We start from the raw sequence: 18140 nt of genomic DNA, 5'->3' as shown, positions 1-18140 counted from the left end.
TAATATTGCGAATGCCTGATCCGTAAGCGAGATAATTTTAGCGACCTTTCTATGTTATCTAAGAATAGTTGAGACGAAAAATGAGCAACTTGGAATTGAATTTTATGGAAGATTGACTGCGGGCGATGAATTGCGTATAATATATTTATATATATATATATATATTTTATTTATTTTTTGCGGACTCGCAGACGCCTTATTTGGTATATTTTTCAGCTAATAATACCGGGCGTGAAACTCCTCATTTTGCATTAACGAGGACGACAAGTGCACGTCAATTGAGACTTATTGATCTGTGCAGCGCACCCTGACATTGATCCCCTTCCTGCTGAAGTGGTTTGATTACTGCTCGCTCGTGACAGACCGCGGGTACGTTATACTATACCTATATGTATATCTGCTCAAGGTGTACGGTATAGATATATGATAACCCTCGTAATATGCTGATTTTTATACAATCGTCTAGACGCCGCGAGATTCTTTCCGTTTGGGGGCGAGGTTGAAACTCCGAATTTGAAAAATTTCGAGAGCGCCACATTCGGATTTTCTTTTTTTGGTGGCGAAACTTGAAGTAAAGAAATCAAGCTGATCGAAACATGAAAGTTTCGAATGGTCCGAAACCCGACGCTTAAATTAGTTGCGAAAGCGCAAAATGCCGAAAGGACCAAATACTGAAACGACGCAACTCCGACAAGTCAAATTTTCGAAAGTGCGAAAATGAGAAAATTTAAAAATCTGAAACATCGAAATTCCGAACGATCGTAGATTTTCAGTTCTGTGAATTTCTGACTTGGTGAAATTTCACCACTTTGATCGTTCTTTGCTTTGGATTTTCGATATATTTTTACGTTCCTGGTCATTCTGATTTTTGATTCTTCTGATTTTTCATATACGCTCGTTGAGTAAACTGTGAGTATAATTTACTTTTTGGAACTTTGCTCTATCGTAACGTGAATTTTTGGAATCCGGGATTTCGGAACTTTGAGCCGTCGGGTTTCCGATCATTCGAAACTTTGTTGTTTCGTAAAAGTTTGATTTCTTTTCTTCGGAACTGGTTTGGAACTTTTCAAATTCGGAAGTTCAACCTCGCCCCTTCGTCTGATGTAGGCTTCCGTACTCGTATCGATTAATTTACGACTAATGTTAAGACCAGCTCTGATCAAGCCACTGTATCACTGATTTTCAATCATACGTATTTCACTGTTCGTCGTTTTCTTCCTAATACCGATTATTCATCACACTATCCAAAAATATTTTACTGTCTAGAATCATCGTTATTCCGTAAGCTGCGAAAGCAAATAGGTACTTATCTTTGTTCCTAATATCGCAATGATTAATGCTATGAACAAAAAATGAAATGAATACTGAGGATACATGTGGCGATAAAAGAAAATTTTCAGATAAAATTTCCTATTTGAACTTACTCTGGAGTCGAGAAATTTTTCTCGATACGTTAAACAAATATCGTTAATTTTTATGGAAAATGCGATTCCTGAGCTGACGTGGATTAATAATCCCGATGATGGAAATATCACTTACGATTCATATTGATATTTTCGTTTGATATTTGCAGTTATTCTATAATAAGCAATTTTATCGGATTAAAATCACTCCCCGTGTTAAAATGTTTTAGTCACCTTGTGCAAACCGAAGATGAGCGGAAGGTATAACAAATTCCTGTTCTGTAATCGGTTCATTTGAGTAAATTCACCTGAACCGATAATCCGTCGGTGCGGTACAAGTTGTACTGCACTACGTGCATGCGGTGTGTATATAATACTGCATCAAGTGCAGAACTTTGCTTGATCCAATTTCTGAAGTATATTATATATAATATATCACATGCAAGTATAAATCCTTCCGAGGATTAGCGGCCATTGGCGGAAGTAATACAATATTCACACGTCGAATCGTTTTATTCATCCTAAGTGCGTTGAGAAGTAAGTATTATAAATCAGCCTCGTAAGCAGCTGTTTAAGTGTTCACAGTAAATTACTTTCCATCCATGCTCGGTTATTATACCCCACTGTAGCTGAAAATAAAAAAAAAAAGCACCAGCGGTTTTTACCACACGCGTGACGATCTCTGACAAAGGTGATAATTACATGGTAGCCGCGCTATTTCTCGGTGTAATTCGCCTCAGAACCGCGAAGTGTTATTTTATTTTCTATGTAGGCACAGGTATTATGTGTAATTGTAATTGCCCACAGGGGTTTAAGTCTGTTGATTTCTTTGCTAGAAACTATCAGTGACATCCGGTCCTATAAGTTACACAGCAATAATAACATTTTCGCTCGTCCCCGACATCCGATGTTTACTTCATAATTATATATACAAATGGTTCTGCTGCTGAAAGTTTATACAGCAGCAGAACGTACGCACAGTTTTGTCATAAAATAATTTCGGATTGAAAGCGTGAAGTAACTCTTTTTTTCAATTTTGTATAAAAATTCTTCGAAATTTTACCTATATAATAATTTAATTATGAATATATTTATATAGATCGGTTCTGAGCTCGAAAATTTGCACGCTCATCCAATATGCAGTAATAGTCGCAGGAAATGGAAAAAGTATAAAAAAAACTCGGCAATCTGTGATAAAATTCGTTTGATATTTAGCAAAAAAATTTGCATGTATGATCATTTGTAAAACCATCAAATTCGTCGTTGATACTAGAATTTTGTGCGCATGTACCTAAACTTCCGATCATCAAGCACGATCGGTAATTAATAACTTTATTTCTGAATTTTGTTGATAAATTACTTCCAATTTCGGCAAGCGAGTGAAACTTCCTAATTATCCATTTGCGAGTACAACATGGCAAGATTATAGCTAAATATTGCACCGATTCGCAATGACGATATTCGCTATTCAGGAAGCCTTTTCAACCGAGGTTGATCTACCGAAACTTTAAGCAACCACCTAAATAGTAAAAAAAGAAAAACAATCGACCCGCTAGAGTTCAATTTAAAGACTCGTGCAAGTTGCATTATTATTTTTATTAATCGGTAGCGATAAATTCTGCGTCGAAAAAAGACACGAGCGGCATGTTCATGCATTTACGCATGCCTTTATACTATATGTGCATATTCAATTGTTGATAATTGATCAAATTCACTCCGGTTAATTAAGTTATACCCGGCACTCGGTCTGTCGAGGCAACGACTGGGGTTCGGTGCACGGTGCATAAGATCTAGCTGGACGGTGCAACGCTTTTGATGTGCAATCATCGGAACGCCGCGATGATGGCTAACGCGTTAGCCTATAGCCGAGGTAATCTTCTGTCGCATCTACGTGGGTTGGACAGGAACTCGAAGGTAGGTTGGTAGGTAGGTTTACAATACGGAAACGGTACGCGTCATGAAACGTGATCATTCACGGTGGCGCTACATTGCGAACTATTGCACGTGTACTGCAACCTAGTTGGTGATTCGCGTGTAATCGGAGGGCCAACGTCGCTTCTTTACCAATTTATCACGAAAATCTGTGGTAATCGTCGGGGATAATAGGGTTTTTCTGTTTTTTGTTCCTCGTTGTCCGGAAGACGCGAGAGGCTTATGTTGTTAACGTTAACGCAACGAAACTTGAAGGATAAAATCATTATCGCACAATTTTAGAATGATTTTTTCAAGAAGTCGGTTTTACAAAATAAAAGCACGTTTTGCTTATCACGGCGCACTCAATTTCACACATTCCGAAAGGTTCGAAGTAACGATTTTCTCCTCAACATGCATCGTTGCAGTAACGTTACTAACTTGAACCTCGTTGGTTGTTACGTAACGAATATAGCCGGATTAAATCATGATAAACATTTTCGACAATACCTCGCAATATGAGTGAAAAACTAAACGCGTTGCCAATTTTATATGTATATAACAGTACAAACAATATTTCGGCAGGTTGATGCGAAACACTTTGGCTGCAGAGCTTTTGCCTGTGTGGAAGTTTGAAAAGTCTCTTTGTCGTCGACGGACGACGACGACATGTCAATTTTAAAACGTCGACGTATGCACGGAGCCGTGCAGCCGAAGTGCATATATATATATATGGTCCGTTCACGTTTTCTTTTTGAAAAGCGTTCGCGGTGAGCGACTCGTCCGACTCTTCTTCCCATCGTTGCCCGTCTTTCTATAACGGTAGTGGGTGGGTGTTTGACGCCCACGTGAAAACAGATATCACATATTATGGGTAAATATCTCTCGTTTACGAGGCTGGCGCGTTCCTTCTCAATTATTCCACTCTATCCACCATGCGCACGAAGATGAATAAAGAGAAGAAGAAGAAGAAATAGAAGCAGACAGTCTTCTTAACCCACCCTTCAAGTGGAAAATCTCCATTTTTTTGCCACGAATAAGATATATACGCCGAGTTTTCCGTATATGTGTGAATTCTTGAACGTTTTTGGGGGAAACATTTACCAAGTGGATCGAAAATCGAGTGGCGGATATCGAAAATTCGGGATCATAACTCATCGAGTGATTTTCATTGATTTTCCACCGCTCCAAATAATTTCCAATAATTTTTTGTCGTGTTTTCCCGTGACACTGTACGCTGTCCGAAAACCGTGTGAAGTCAAAGGTAACGTTAAAAATCAGTAGAAATTACTCTAAATCAATGTCAATGAACTTACGATTCCCACGAGAATGGCACCTTGATTCCAACAGAATCTTTATGCCGGTTAATTCCGCGCAGTCGACGATTAAACGCAATCCCGGAAATTTGATGAAACGTGCGAACCCTCCGGTGGGAATTTCCTCGCGATAAGATCGCGATACTCGATAATCCACGTAATGTATAATAATAAGTAAATCAAATGGCGAATCGGAATAATCCTCTCGCAGCATAATCTTATCCTGAAACCTGAGAACCCCGTGCAAGCTTCCAGTCTCACTGACTGCGATGCCGAATATCGCCGAGGGTGAATTAGGGGAGAAGCTTTCAGAGCGTCGACGGCACCTCGGGGGGTTTGAAAAGCTGCGTGGCTTCGCCATGTGACGACTGCAATCCAGCCAGTCGGTGACCCAATTGAAAACAATGGGCCGATGTCATACTTTCATTATTCTTTTCCTCCTCCGCTCGGATCCGAACAACGCGTGCAGTCTGCCTGCATTTAATTATCACGTGCCTGTAACGCGTGCATACTAATGTATAGCTAAACCCCTTTTCCATATAAAATGTCCAATGATCACCGATGATATTATACATCACGCTTTCCGCCGCAAACCGAGCCACGTCCGACCCTAACCATCGGCGATTTTGTTTACAATTATCTGCTATTAAGTGTGATGTAGAGTGTACAAAGAGGACATCTTTCACCGAGTTTTAGATTTTTTCGACCGTGGGTTTCATTTTACTGCTCCGAAAAACACGAAAACCCGATTATCGAATCGATAGCCCCGATCGATTGGCTTGAAATATTTTTCATAAACGGAACAAGTAATTGAAGAGTGAGAAAAAACGAATGAAATATAAATTTGCATTTTTTAAATTTACGTCTAATTCGATTTTCACTTACTCGTGTCACTTACAACTTCTAAACTAAAAGCTTGTCCACTTCCCACTTGGTCTCAATATTTCCGTTTTATAACACAAAATCTCGATGATTGATGTTCAATATTATTCAGAATGCGGACGCGAATTGATAAAAAAAAAAAAACCTCCCCTATTTTAGATACTAGATTTAGAATTTTATAAAGAAACACGTTGTAAAAACTATTTTTGATTTCGAATTCCTACGTCTTTCCCAGCTTCTTCATTTAACGGATTCGTTGTCGTTTTTATCGTCAAATTGTATCTACTAATAACGCTCCATCTACATATATGCATAATTAATAGCAGCATTCTTATAATCTTGTACAACGTCATTTCCGCCAGGATAAAAGCTCACTTCGATTACGATGTACGCTAATTTATGTACGCCGTGATGCGAATTATTATAGTCGATTGCTGACATTGTTGCGCAAATTCATCTACCGCATATAGTACCTGGAAAAGAAATAAAGAATTACATATATAATAGTAGTAGTCTAGGAAATTTGATCAAAGTTGTTATACCTACTATATCTATGGAAATCTAATCTTCCTTGACGAAACATATCATCGTAGCTGCAGTTTACCTACATAAGTTTTTCTTTCTTGATTTTTATTTTCGTTTCTCCTCTCTTTGCAAGTTTCGTACACAGGCAGGCATGACACGCAACGTACCCAACGAATTTCACCACACTTACACACTTACACACTTACGCACGCGCCCGCTTACCCGAATTCGTCATCGGTGACGGTCGGCGCGCAGGAAACGGTTTTATCACTGAAGTCAAATCATTGGCTGCGGTGTTATTCTTTCTTTTTCAACGGCGATGCGTATTGTTGAATTAGATTTCTGGGACGAACGGTCATCGCATTCGGGACCGGGGATCACACCGAGGAAGCAACGGTGCGTTTGTCTCTCCCGTTATTGTAATACATTGACGACGTCTATGCCTAGTCTAATGGCATAAGTGTAAATATGATATCGATGTACAAACAACGGACATGACTCGACATTTGAAAATAAATATATCTTTCCTACATCGCCGTTGCAGCAGCGACAAACCCACTTTGTTTACGCATAATGGTATATTTATATTTACATCTGTAATATGTAATGCGTACGGGTCAGTTAAAAAAAAAAAATTTAGCACGCGATTGCTGTAGAAATTTTTTCGGATAGCTTATGTTTTCTCTAATTTAATACGTAAGGAGAAGACACAAATTTTATACGATTGAAAGCCGATTACGAATTCAGGAGTTTTGTTATGGAAGTATGAAATGACCCCGAGGAAATAAAGTCGGAAAATTTTCAATTATTCACCATGGAAATGGTTTGAATCGGAAATTCAGGCAGTCGAAAATTAAAATCAAATGTGTACCATAACGATTATAATTTAAAACAAAACGATATTCTTCTCACAAGTCTAGAACAGCTTTACCCGTTAAAATCCATTTAGATCAAACTAATTTCTTTTTTATAATCGTGATTTGTATCACGAAATGTAAAATCATTCGTTACAGAGTATTAATTTCCATACAAGACGCCTTGCTGCGATAAAATATCAACCCATTTTTTCTTTTGGGCAGCAGTTTGGCGATTAGAAAATTCCACGAATTTCTTATATTTTCGGGACTTCCTACGTAGATACGTCAGTTTCACGCGTACGCTTTATTTATCTTCAAGGAAGTCGAACCGCTACGTAATATTACAGAATTAATTATTATCGTTCGGTGTGTAATAAAAGGAATTTCAACTTTATCAGAGACCTTATAGTATCGCTCATGGAAATACAGAGAAGCGTTATACCTGCAAAAACCCTTGACTTTGAAAGGGGAGTAACAAAATTTAACAGGATGAATATTATACGTCATATCCAAAATTTTAATTTAGTGTAATTTAATGTGAACAAAACCAGAATATTTTTTCTCGCCAATGCTTTAAGTCTAAACGGAATTTTTTAATATTTTTTTTTTTTTTTTTAATCTACGAAGAAACATGTCGCACTTGAATTATTATTTCTATCCTAACGTTCACATTCAACGCAAAGATCACGATCCGTAACACAAAGATATATGAACCGAGAATCTTATTCTCCTAAATTAAAAGTTCGTATTAAATTATAACTATTTCACGAGATTGAATTAATAATGAAAGAGCCGTCAGAATTTGTAAGTGTCGATGTCCTTTGTAACGTAAATTCATTTTATGATTGACGTAAGAACTAGAAAAAAAATTTCATTCGCGATACTTGAAAGTGAAAAATCAGCTAAGCACGATCTTTCATACAACGTAGAACGCTCATCTTTTGACAGATACCTTCTTTTGAATTCAAAAAACTTTTTAGGGAGTGCTATGGCCGAAAATTGCAAATTATTCTTTTCTGAAACACCCCAACAGGTATTCACTTTACAAAAACACAAATTATCGTAGATTTTCATTATTATTCCATACGGTGTGTGTATTTTCATACATCGCGGCAAAAATATTCAAATATATCATAAATAATAATCATTAAAAATAATTCATAAACAAATTATACTCGAACAACTAGTTTCTCGAATTGCGTTGCGTGACGTGACTTGAGAGAGAGAGAATTTTCGGGTCCATCCGATTCGCCGCCACGCTGTTGTAATTCTACTCAACAGCAAAGGTCATCTGAGACATGCGGGGGCCGCTAATAGATTTTCCGGTCAGCTGGGTTGTCCTGCGGTGTCCAGCGGAGCCGCCGGACGCTCGTCTCCGGGATTGAAATTAACCGAAAACTGACGATATTTAACGATCATCACCCACGCGAACGATATCGAGCAATTATACCCAAAAAAAGGTTGCCGATTCCGCTCCGTCGAGTCTGCGCTTGAAATTATCAGAAAATTAACAAAATTATCGTAGTATTAAAACGGTCGGCTTCAAAAGGCGACGATGAATCGTGTTGATAAATAAAATATAACACATTTTTCCTCTTTTCGACCTAGTCAAGAAAAATTTTGCCACCTTGCTGCTCCTATTGTTTCTCCTGATCGCCTACACCCGTGTATAATTATATAAATACGTTGATACATATGTTATTATACATATTCAGCTACAGAAGCTTATAGCTCAGATCTTCACGGAGAAAAAAACCTGTAAAAAAATAATTAATAAATTATTTATGCGTACTTAGGCTGTATTAAAACAGTTTTTCCTATTTCAACCACGTCTTTTCCGTAATTAAAATCCTGGGATTATAAATTAATGACACGACAGCTGTCTATACCCATGGTATGAAAGAGGATAATATCGATGACGAGGAATGAAATTAATATCGCAAGATTGCGCAGGATTTATTATTACTTTTCACCGCATACTGTATAATAAATTCAGGGTATTTAATTCCGGCAAAAATTTGGAGAAACTTGGATCCTACAGGACATTTTTTTTTTTTTTTTTTTTTGGATTTTTATCCTGTAAAACAACCTGAAATTCTCAACAAATTCCGGAGTCAGTCAGAAAATCTTTCTGGCGAGTAAACTTTTCCGAAAAAAAAAGAAAGAAAAATAAAAAAACTTGGTATGACCATAGGAAAAGGAAAACTTGTCTACAAATATTTAAACTCTTGTACGAAAAACGCGTGTCACTAATTGCAGGCTATTTAAAAAAAAAACAGACATCAGTGACCAAAACTACGACTGCTTGACAGCAGTGATTCTTTGATAAGAATAATTCCTCCAACACATCAGTAAAGGAATTGCTAAACTGCGCGTCAAGAGATCCGAATTTTTTAGGAAATTACGATTTCACATTTTAGTAAACTCCTTGAATTATTATACATGTATATATCCTGCAATTCTCTCACAATCGGCTCCTTAAATACTTCGCTATTCCGATCTTCTCTCCTCTACTATTATTAGTTAACTGAAATCGATAACGGCTACCCTCCATCGACGAAAACCACCCTTACAGAATTCCTTAAGTCCTAGGATTTCAGGCTCCGTATACCCCTGGCCATTCCCTCATATATAATACATTGTATAATACATTCCTATGTATATCTAGTATATTGAATATGTATATATTAGGGTGGCTCAAAAAATAAAATGTTTGTTTTTTCGCTTTTACCCCCTTAAATGTTGGCGTTTGATAGAAAAAAAGATCCTCCTAAAAGATGAGCTCTCTGGCTCACGTCTGAAAAGTCGCCTTTTTAATTTCTATTTCCCATTCATTTGTCATGGGAAAAGTTGACGTTTCGTTGAAAGTTAAAATATCGGTAAACTGTTCAATATCTTTCAACTTTGCGCATTGAACAGCTTACAAGTATTTTAACTTTTAACGAAACGTCAAATTTTCCCATGTTAAATAAATGGGAAATGAAAATAAAAATATCGACCTGTTAAACTTGAGCTAGCGAGCCGAATCCTTTTGTGAAAATCTTTTTTCCATCAAACACTAACATTCGAGGGGGTAAGAGCGAAAAAATACAACCTTCTTCGATGTTCACAAGGATCAGAGGAATAATTCTGGAATAATACGATGCGATGATCAGCTAGCGCACAATCGGGGTAGATGAAAGGGGCGGTAGTGGGGGTGGTATATGCATAAGTCTATATATAATGTATGTATATACTACGTATACTGTATATATACAAATGTACATATATATATATATACGTAACGCGATGATCGTCCGTCTGCCTGCAGCCGGCGGGTTTGCCGAGCTGCTGAAATGCACTTGCCTGAGCTTTGAATGTCTGCTTCCTTGGCTGTTAGCAAGGGTCCCCTGGTAGGGGAACCGGAAGCGGCGGGTTGGTCAGGGGCAGGGGCAGGCCGGAAGTGGTGCCAATATCCTAGGCACGCGGCATCCGAGCCACGGCTGACAAACGCGTTAACTTCAAACTGCACTCTATTGTTATACGTATTTTCGTTTTATCATTCAAGTTTATCGTAATATGAGCTGTGCTTGTTATACATATCCATAAAAAGATCTTGATAAACCCATTACGTGAAATTCACGTGATTTGATGCGTATGTATTTATACAATGTGGAGTAATCGCGGAATGCGAGAACATTTTTTTATCATATCTTTTTACCCAATCTTCTTGTTACCAATTTTCTTTGTCATTCCTCGTTTCGATGTAACGATGAACTTCGTTAGGTAGAAATATTGAAGCGAAAAATCCTAAATTGAAAAAACAAAGAAGAAGAAAAAACAAAGAAAATATACCTTCTCTCATAAATTATATCGTTGTATCGTATACTTAGAATTTGATTCGCGTGTCGATCAATTTGCGGTGCAGGAATCGTATTCATTATACGTTTCATGTCGTAATAAAAACTTGCAATATATCGTCACTTCCTCAGAATTCTAGAGCTGTTTTATATACTTCCATATCAAACTCTTACAGCTGCGTAAATTCGACTGCGAAATGTCAGGAAACACGGAAAAATTTACGCAATCTTTTCTAAAAAAAAAAAAAAAAAAAAAAAAAAACTGCGGTTTAACCGTCATATCACATGTAAAAAAATATATCATCCTTTTCTTGGAACAACCATCGCCATCTTTTCCGCACGTACCATGTCAACCGAACTTCCTCTGCGATCCAAATGTCATATATTATATCTTTTATAAGCATGTTGTATCGAGTTTGATTAATTCTATAACGGCCATTTGAAAAATTCCTCAAGGCGTCTTTCAGTATTTGATTACTTCAAACATTTTCCGCCCTTCTGCAAAATAAGAACGTATTCAAAGTTACTTATCTGTTTTTTTATTTTTTTTTATTTTCTTTCTCACCCTTTTCAGTCAGTCAGAAAATCCATCTTACGATACAAATTAACCGTCTAGCTAATGCAATAATGTCGTGCATAAATGTGACGTTTTCTTAGAGAGGAAGGGCGGGGCTGTGTAACAATTTGGTAGACCGTTGCGAATGGTTCAATAAACTTTTAATCGAACTATTGTGCAAATTCGAGTAACAGTATTTGGCAGTCTATTTTTCTTTTTTCAACCTGCATCATCGTGTGTACGTACCTGCGATGAATTATATACGCGTCTGCTGCTAGACGCGAATGACTGCGAGCCAGTGAGCTGTTCCTGTCTCTCTGAAAACGACAAACCCACCGCATCATGTTCAGGATAATATATGTAGTGAGTGCTTACTGGTTGAGCCGTCAGTTGGACAGAGATAATCTACTCGGTCACACGCGTCCTCGTTTAAGTCATACGCGTGCGTTAATTTAATTATGAAAATTGTTTGAGTATATATAATATCGTATATTTTTTTGCCGATTGTCAATAGCTTCGATTCGCGTTGAGTAAGTTTGGAGGAAAGTACTTACGGATAAGTTAGGAATCTTTATCTGTCTGTGCAGTGCTAATATTGTAGAAGTATAATTATTCGACTATATCGGTATTATATACGTTTACGGTTGATTGTATGTATTTTATAAAAATATATATATGCATATAGAGGAAATTCGTACGTGCGACGACGCGACGAGAGAAACTGTTGTGTGTGTGAGCTTTACATTTCCCGGATGAGGTGGTGATAACGTTATGGAATATCTGAAATACCTTTACATCGTACTTATTAAATGCAAATTTCGCGTACAGCAAACTCTGCGGAATGTGAGTACCATGCCTATTCAATTGCCGTACTTAAATCGTTGTTCAATTTCATCAAAATATAATAATATGTATACTTGTCAATGATGTGTAGAACAGTCTTCAGGATTTCTGAAACTTTGTTTTAATTCCAATCGGGCTGCTGCATAGAATCTAACCAGTTTTCATTTTATAACGGAAAAAATGAAACTCTGAAAGTTGGTCATTGGGTTTACTGCAATCCTCGGCTTTTGGGTACGATGATTAAAAAACAAGTTCCCTGTCGGTGAGAGAGGAAATTTGAATGTAAAATTTGGTCTATGAATTTATTTATTACAGATATATCAAAACAACTTCGTCGGAAAACTTTGGTTTCAAAATTTCTTCTATTTACATCGACGAATAATTCTTAAAACTTCTTTCGCGTCGTTAATTTTAACCATTTCTTTTCTTTTCTGATAGCTCACTTTACTTGTGAAAATAATGACTCGCCTATAAACTTGTCCGTGTAATTTGACAAAATTGACTCTTCACAGCAATGTTTGACATTCGTTTGATAAATATTGTTTAAACAAATGATATTTTCTGCGACAGCTGTTGAAAAAACCTGTCACTCTTATCTTTCGTGGTTATCGAAATCTCGTATCCTCTGCGAAATATCTGTTTTACCGTAACAACAGATTTTTTTTTATCCCGATTACGTTAAAAAAAAAAAAATGGTGTCGATTAATGAAAATTAACCGTGTATTTTCTTCCGGCTTCCACAGGCTACCAAGGAGTTTATAGAGGCTGTTAATAAATCTCGAGCCGGCCGTCGGGCCGGTCCCGTATCCTGGGGAACAGCCGTCAAGTTCCTGGCGGCGCGGAAGTTCGAAGTCGCCCGAGCTTTGGCTCTCTACGATCAGCATGAGGCGACGAGGAGACGAGAAGGTCTCGCCCGTCTAAATCCGACCCAGGAGCCTCTCCACAGCGAGCTTCGTACAGGGAAATTCACCGTCCTGGTGAGTGTTTTCCTCCCAACACACCCTTTTTTTCTCCATATCGGAAAAACTTTTCCCAGTTTCAACTCCCGCCGACCGTAAAACTACGAGAACAAACTATGCGTTCGATTACTGCCAAAGTCTCTCCTTCTCGAAGGGTTGCTTTGTCCTGCAGGACGTCTCTCGTATTGAGAGAGAGAGAGAGATTTCTATTTGCCACCATTAAAAAATTTTTATGAAAAACGAAAATTAGTTGATTAAACTTAACCTGTACAGAAAATCTGGTGTTTATTACTATTCTTTTTCATTGTGGTTATTCATTCCGATGATGATTTGATGTTGGCGCCAGGGTAAAACTATGTTGAAGTATCAACTGAGCTGGAAAAAACATAGATTGAATCTTACGACAGCCGGAAAATGTAGTAGACATAATCACACTAAATATTTATACTGCAGTTGCACCAGATTTTCTTGCAATTCGAACGATATAATAAAACCGTTATTATTGTAACGACCCTCACTTTACTATACGTCAAGAAATCATCTAGCAAATGAAACAAATTGAATTCTCATCAGTGTGTACTCACTGGAAAAGTTGGAACAAGTTTTTTGATCCAAAGTGACAAGGAGACTCGTTGTTTAATTAACGCTGGACGAACGATCGAAGGAAGCAGCTATCTCAGTCATTATATCGATGTCTCTCTTTTTTTTTTCTTCTTCTTTCTTTTTCAACCGTGTACCAAAAACGTGTATGAAAGCCAGTTTCTACATCTAGGCTATTCAGGAAATTCTAGTTCTCGTTAGCATAGCACTATAAAAATAGGTAACTGATAGGTATGCGTGCATGTATGTCCCTAATGTCCTGCGTGTCCTCGTTTTCCCCACGGGTTATAAACGCACGGTTGCAGACGTTTCCATATTGCCGGTACACACGCGCATTGCTCTTGGTTTCACCGTGTCATATATTATATGTGTTATATTTTCAAACTCTTATAATTATTGCATGCGGGCAAATTTTAAGGAAATTACATCGAATTTACATCTCCACCTTTCGTTTGTGATGTCGTGCCATGGTCTAAAATCGTCTCTGAACTTTGTCTATGAACAATTATGTGAATTTTTTATATATCTTCGGATGAAGTTCACGTATTACTTTTACTATTCATAATATATCTTATAACGTGAAAAATATTTTCGTGTCTTATATTCACCCCTCAACTTCATTCCGTTTTTAACTTTTTTGTAATCGTAAAGAGAATATTTCCATCATCTCTAGCATATTAAATATAGTGTAAAATAAAACGCAAGAAATACAACGTATCGAAGACCGCATAATCGAATTTTGGATGCGGGGTTTTTTGTTCGTGTGAAAAACTGACTTTTATGCAGAGATTTTCATACACACGATGTGTACAAAGGACTTGGGTCGTGTATATAATAGCGAGTTGCCAAAGTGCTGCGACGAAACCATTAAAACACTTGTTTCCGCGGCGGCCACGTGAGATTCGCTAGCGGAAACTATACGCGTACTTACCTAGGCACCTAGAAAGCTTCTTTGTCAAAGATCTCGAGACTAGACGTTGAAAAAAAAAAGTGTTATTAAACTACCGAGCCGTGTCAACGTGTCTGTGATACGTGTATGTTACATAAATACCGGTACATTTTTCGTTAAAATTTTGTCAAATAAAAAAACGTGGAATAAATGGTGAACAGCAATCGTTATATGTATACTGCCAATTTATACTCTTATACTCTTTCAGTTCGAATAAACATTATTCGAAAGATTCAACGAAACACAGCGATAAGAAAAACAATCTGTGTCATTAAGTAAAACTTCGTACGATTTATTATTTATTTGGTAATATCAACAAAAGACTTTTGTTTTATACGCAAGACGCGCTACGAAAGTTTTCTGTCTATAATAAGAAACGTCTGTGCAAAGTTTAGTTATATTTTCACGTGCTTGATCTTGATCTTTGGATACTTTAGCTAGGCACACAGTTCTTATTTTGTCAAACGGAAGTATTAAGGGGTGGACGTGTACCGGTTATCGAAACCAGGTGTGAACGCACCCTAAACTTGCATGCACACCCTGACAGAGGTTGGTTAAAAATATATATCCCCTCTCGAAATTGGATCTGTTGCGAGAATCAAGTTTCCATGCACGCACATATACAGGGTGTCTGACTGTCAGGGAAACCTGGAAAACCGGGAATTGTCTGGAAATTTGCACGCACATGGAAAAACCGGGAAGTGTTAGGGAATTTGCACATGTTTCCTGGAATTTTCGTATTTCTTACTCATCTGTGTACGATTCTTTGAAATTGTGATAAGCGTATAAATGATGAAAAATATTTTGTTCTGGAAGAATTTTAAGCATTGATGAATTGATGCTGAGCACTATGTAAAATTTATAAAAAAAAAAATATACACAAGTATTAAAAACAGCCATTGCTCTTAGATTGATGTTTTTACCTTCATGTTTTGAAATAATGGTTTATCCTAACCTTCCGTTAGTTTCTTAAAATCGCCGTGTTTCTTGATAATTTAGTTTAAGCAAAATGAAACTGAAAGAAAAACTGGACTACTTTAACTTACGATATAGACATCTGGTGTCTAATTTTTAACTAATTTCCACGACAAAAAAGTGAGTTTGTTAGTAAAGTTAGGTTGAAACGAGTCGTGAAAAATATCTTTTTTCTTCTGGAAAACCGGAAAATATCATATAATTCGACATGTCATCAATGCTGGACACCCTGATAACCACCACAATAAGAGAAATAGAAGTAATTTGAAATATCAGACGACGCATTTAAATGATATGCAACCAAAAAAACGGCAAAACTTTGTTACATTCTCTCCGATAATTTATTTATCGACCATATTTATCTGTTTCTATGATTCCTGAGGTTTCAATTAATCGAAAAACGTTTCGTACAACTCGATTCTTACATACGTATATATGCAAGACAAAAAATTTTACGAGCTTTAAAAATTGAGGGTACGATTTTCAAATGTGTTCATTCCTTTTATTTCATTCACCTACGTGTTTTTGTGAAATCCAAAAATCTTGTCTTTTTACGCGCGCGCGCGTGTCTGCAAAAGCAACGAAATGGGCAAGTGTCGAAGTTACGCGAGTCGAGTAAAACACCTTAGGTGTTAGTACACACATTCAGGCATAAACCTAAGTGCTCGTCTACTTTTAATCACTATGTACCGCATCAACTCCTCGCCAGCGGCGGGCTTCCTTCGTTCATTTCTCTCTACGTATAAGTATACGGTAAGGCAGGTAGGTGCCTACTCTTGGCGTCGCGACGCTCGACAGACTGTGTAATCTTTGACGGCTTTCGGCTTAAAGACGACCTACCAAAACAAGGGGATGAACCAGGGTTGAAGTCGTGTGAACGAGAAGTACAAGTTTAACTTTCCTACGACTAAGGGATCAAATTCGATCGAGTATATTACATGTATCAACGAATTTCAAGCTATGTGAAAAAATTTATCTATCAAATATTTTCATTCGTTATTTAATTATACTTAGCGGCGTCGAAGTTTTTCACTCTTTTAAATGCATGAACATCTTACGTGTTTCACGATATCATCTTTTATTATATTATAAATCATGAGTAAATTTTGCGGTTCAATTTTTATTCGATCCTCTCTTTCTGTGTTTTTTTAGCGGTGTGATATTGTAACTGCATAAGCCAATTTCTATACGTGACAAAAATCTTACACAATTATACGTGCGGTGCAAGCCGTACAATTGTAACAAGTATCCGGTGGTTTTGCGATTATTCAGTCTTATCATTGTGCATGTCATGTCGTAATTGTGATTAACAAAAAGACCATACAGTTGCAGATCAACTCGGTTCTCGGAGTAATTAGCCTGCTATAGATACGCTGTTGTATAATTAAATTACACTGTTTTGCAATCGATTTCAACCAAAAATCATTTGGCACGTTACAAGTTATCCATAAGAGATATCAAAGAGTCGTTTATTACGATTTCTTTTCATTCAGCTCTGCTCAGAGACTTTTTTCGCGTAATGTGTATAGTTGGAAAGAAGTTTCTAATAAATTATACCGCCCATTTTTTTTTCCCTCTATAATATCGATCAGGTTTCGATTCGATTTCTTTTCTTTATGTATGTTTCGTCCGTGTAAAATGAAGATTATGTATTGAATCAGGGATAAAATATAATTCTTATTGTTAGGGTCAACCGTCTCTGGGGGGTTCTTTGAAGTTTTATAGACACTTCGGAGTTTGCGTTCCTTCAAAATTCATCACCCCTGGAACCGGCGTCGCGTTGTAACAAATCCTGAAAAGTATGCCCCATTATCACCCGCCTCACCTATCCCTACCAAAATACACGTATAGTTTAGGTTTTTCATAATCGTCAAGGAATTTCAATTTTCACCAAAAGGATGAGAATCGAAACCAACTGTCGAAGGGTTAAAGAAAACTGTGTAAATATCCATTGACCGATTTTATTTTCAGCCAACGAGAGACGGGACGGGGGCTGCCATTGCGATATTCACCGCTCACCTTCATCTTCCACAAAACACAACGCACCAGACCACCCTTCAAGTAAGTGAATGCAAAAATCCCCCATCCGTGTACAATGTACACACGTAAGACTATTCGGACACTCTTCGTTGAAGAATACTAACGGCGAGGAGAAAAAAGCCTCGACGCAAACCATAGCTTTTACACGAACGTCTGGAAACAGGAAAGAAACGGCGGGTATTCCCTTCATTTTCCTCCATCGTGCTTCCTTGTGCAACGACATACTCCAGACACTTTTTGTTCCAAGTGTTACTCGCGTATGTACGCACGCATGCATGCGGATATACGTATGTGCCTATGTGTGTTTATTCTTGGGTTTATTGTCTTAAAAACTCTATGAATATAAAGGTACCTCATGGTGTATCCCCTTCGTGCCAAGGCAGCCGCGTCTTTTCAACACTCAGAGCTATGGCTAGTCTTAAGATACTCGTCTGGATTGTTATTTTTATTTTTTATTTATGTAGTTTTATTCACAGTTTCTCGTG

At 37.4% G+C, this 18140-nt stretch overlaps 1 protein-coding gene across 2 annotated transcripts in view; it reads left to right on the top strand.

The window, feature by feature from the left end:
• LOC124185509 (tyrosine-protein phosphatase non-receptor type 9) overlaps positions 1-18140 on the top strand; it is a 60056-nt gene that overhangs the window by 6237 nt on the left and 35679 nt on the right. The window contains exons 1-3 of one of the 2 annotated variants that reach the window (XM_046576363.1): positions 11992-12132; positions 12876-13109; positions 17587-17676. In XM_046576363.1, coding sequence (XP_046432319.1) covers positions 12061-12132; positions 12876-13109; positions 17587-17676 — 396 coding nt within the window. In that variant the 5' untranslated portion in view covers positions 11992-12060. Of the gene's footprint in view, positions 1-11991; positions 12133-12875; positions 13110-17586; positions 17677-18140 lie in introns of those variants that run through there. The other variant, XM_046576362.1, reaches the window with a different exon arrangement.

This window comes from Neodiprion fabricii, chromosome 6, assembly GCF_021155785.1.
Source record: "Neodiprion fabricii isolate iyNeoFabr1 chromosome 6, iyNeoFabr1.1, whole genome shotgun sequence".
Taxonomy (NCBI): Eukaryota; Metazoa; Arthropoda; class Insecta; order Hymenoptera; family Diprionidae; genus Neodiprion; species Neodiprion fabricii.
The sequence above is the reverse complement of the archived record's forward strand: the minus strand, read 5'-3'. Positions and strand labels throughout refer to the sequence as shown.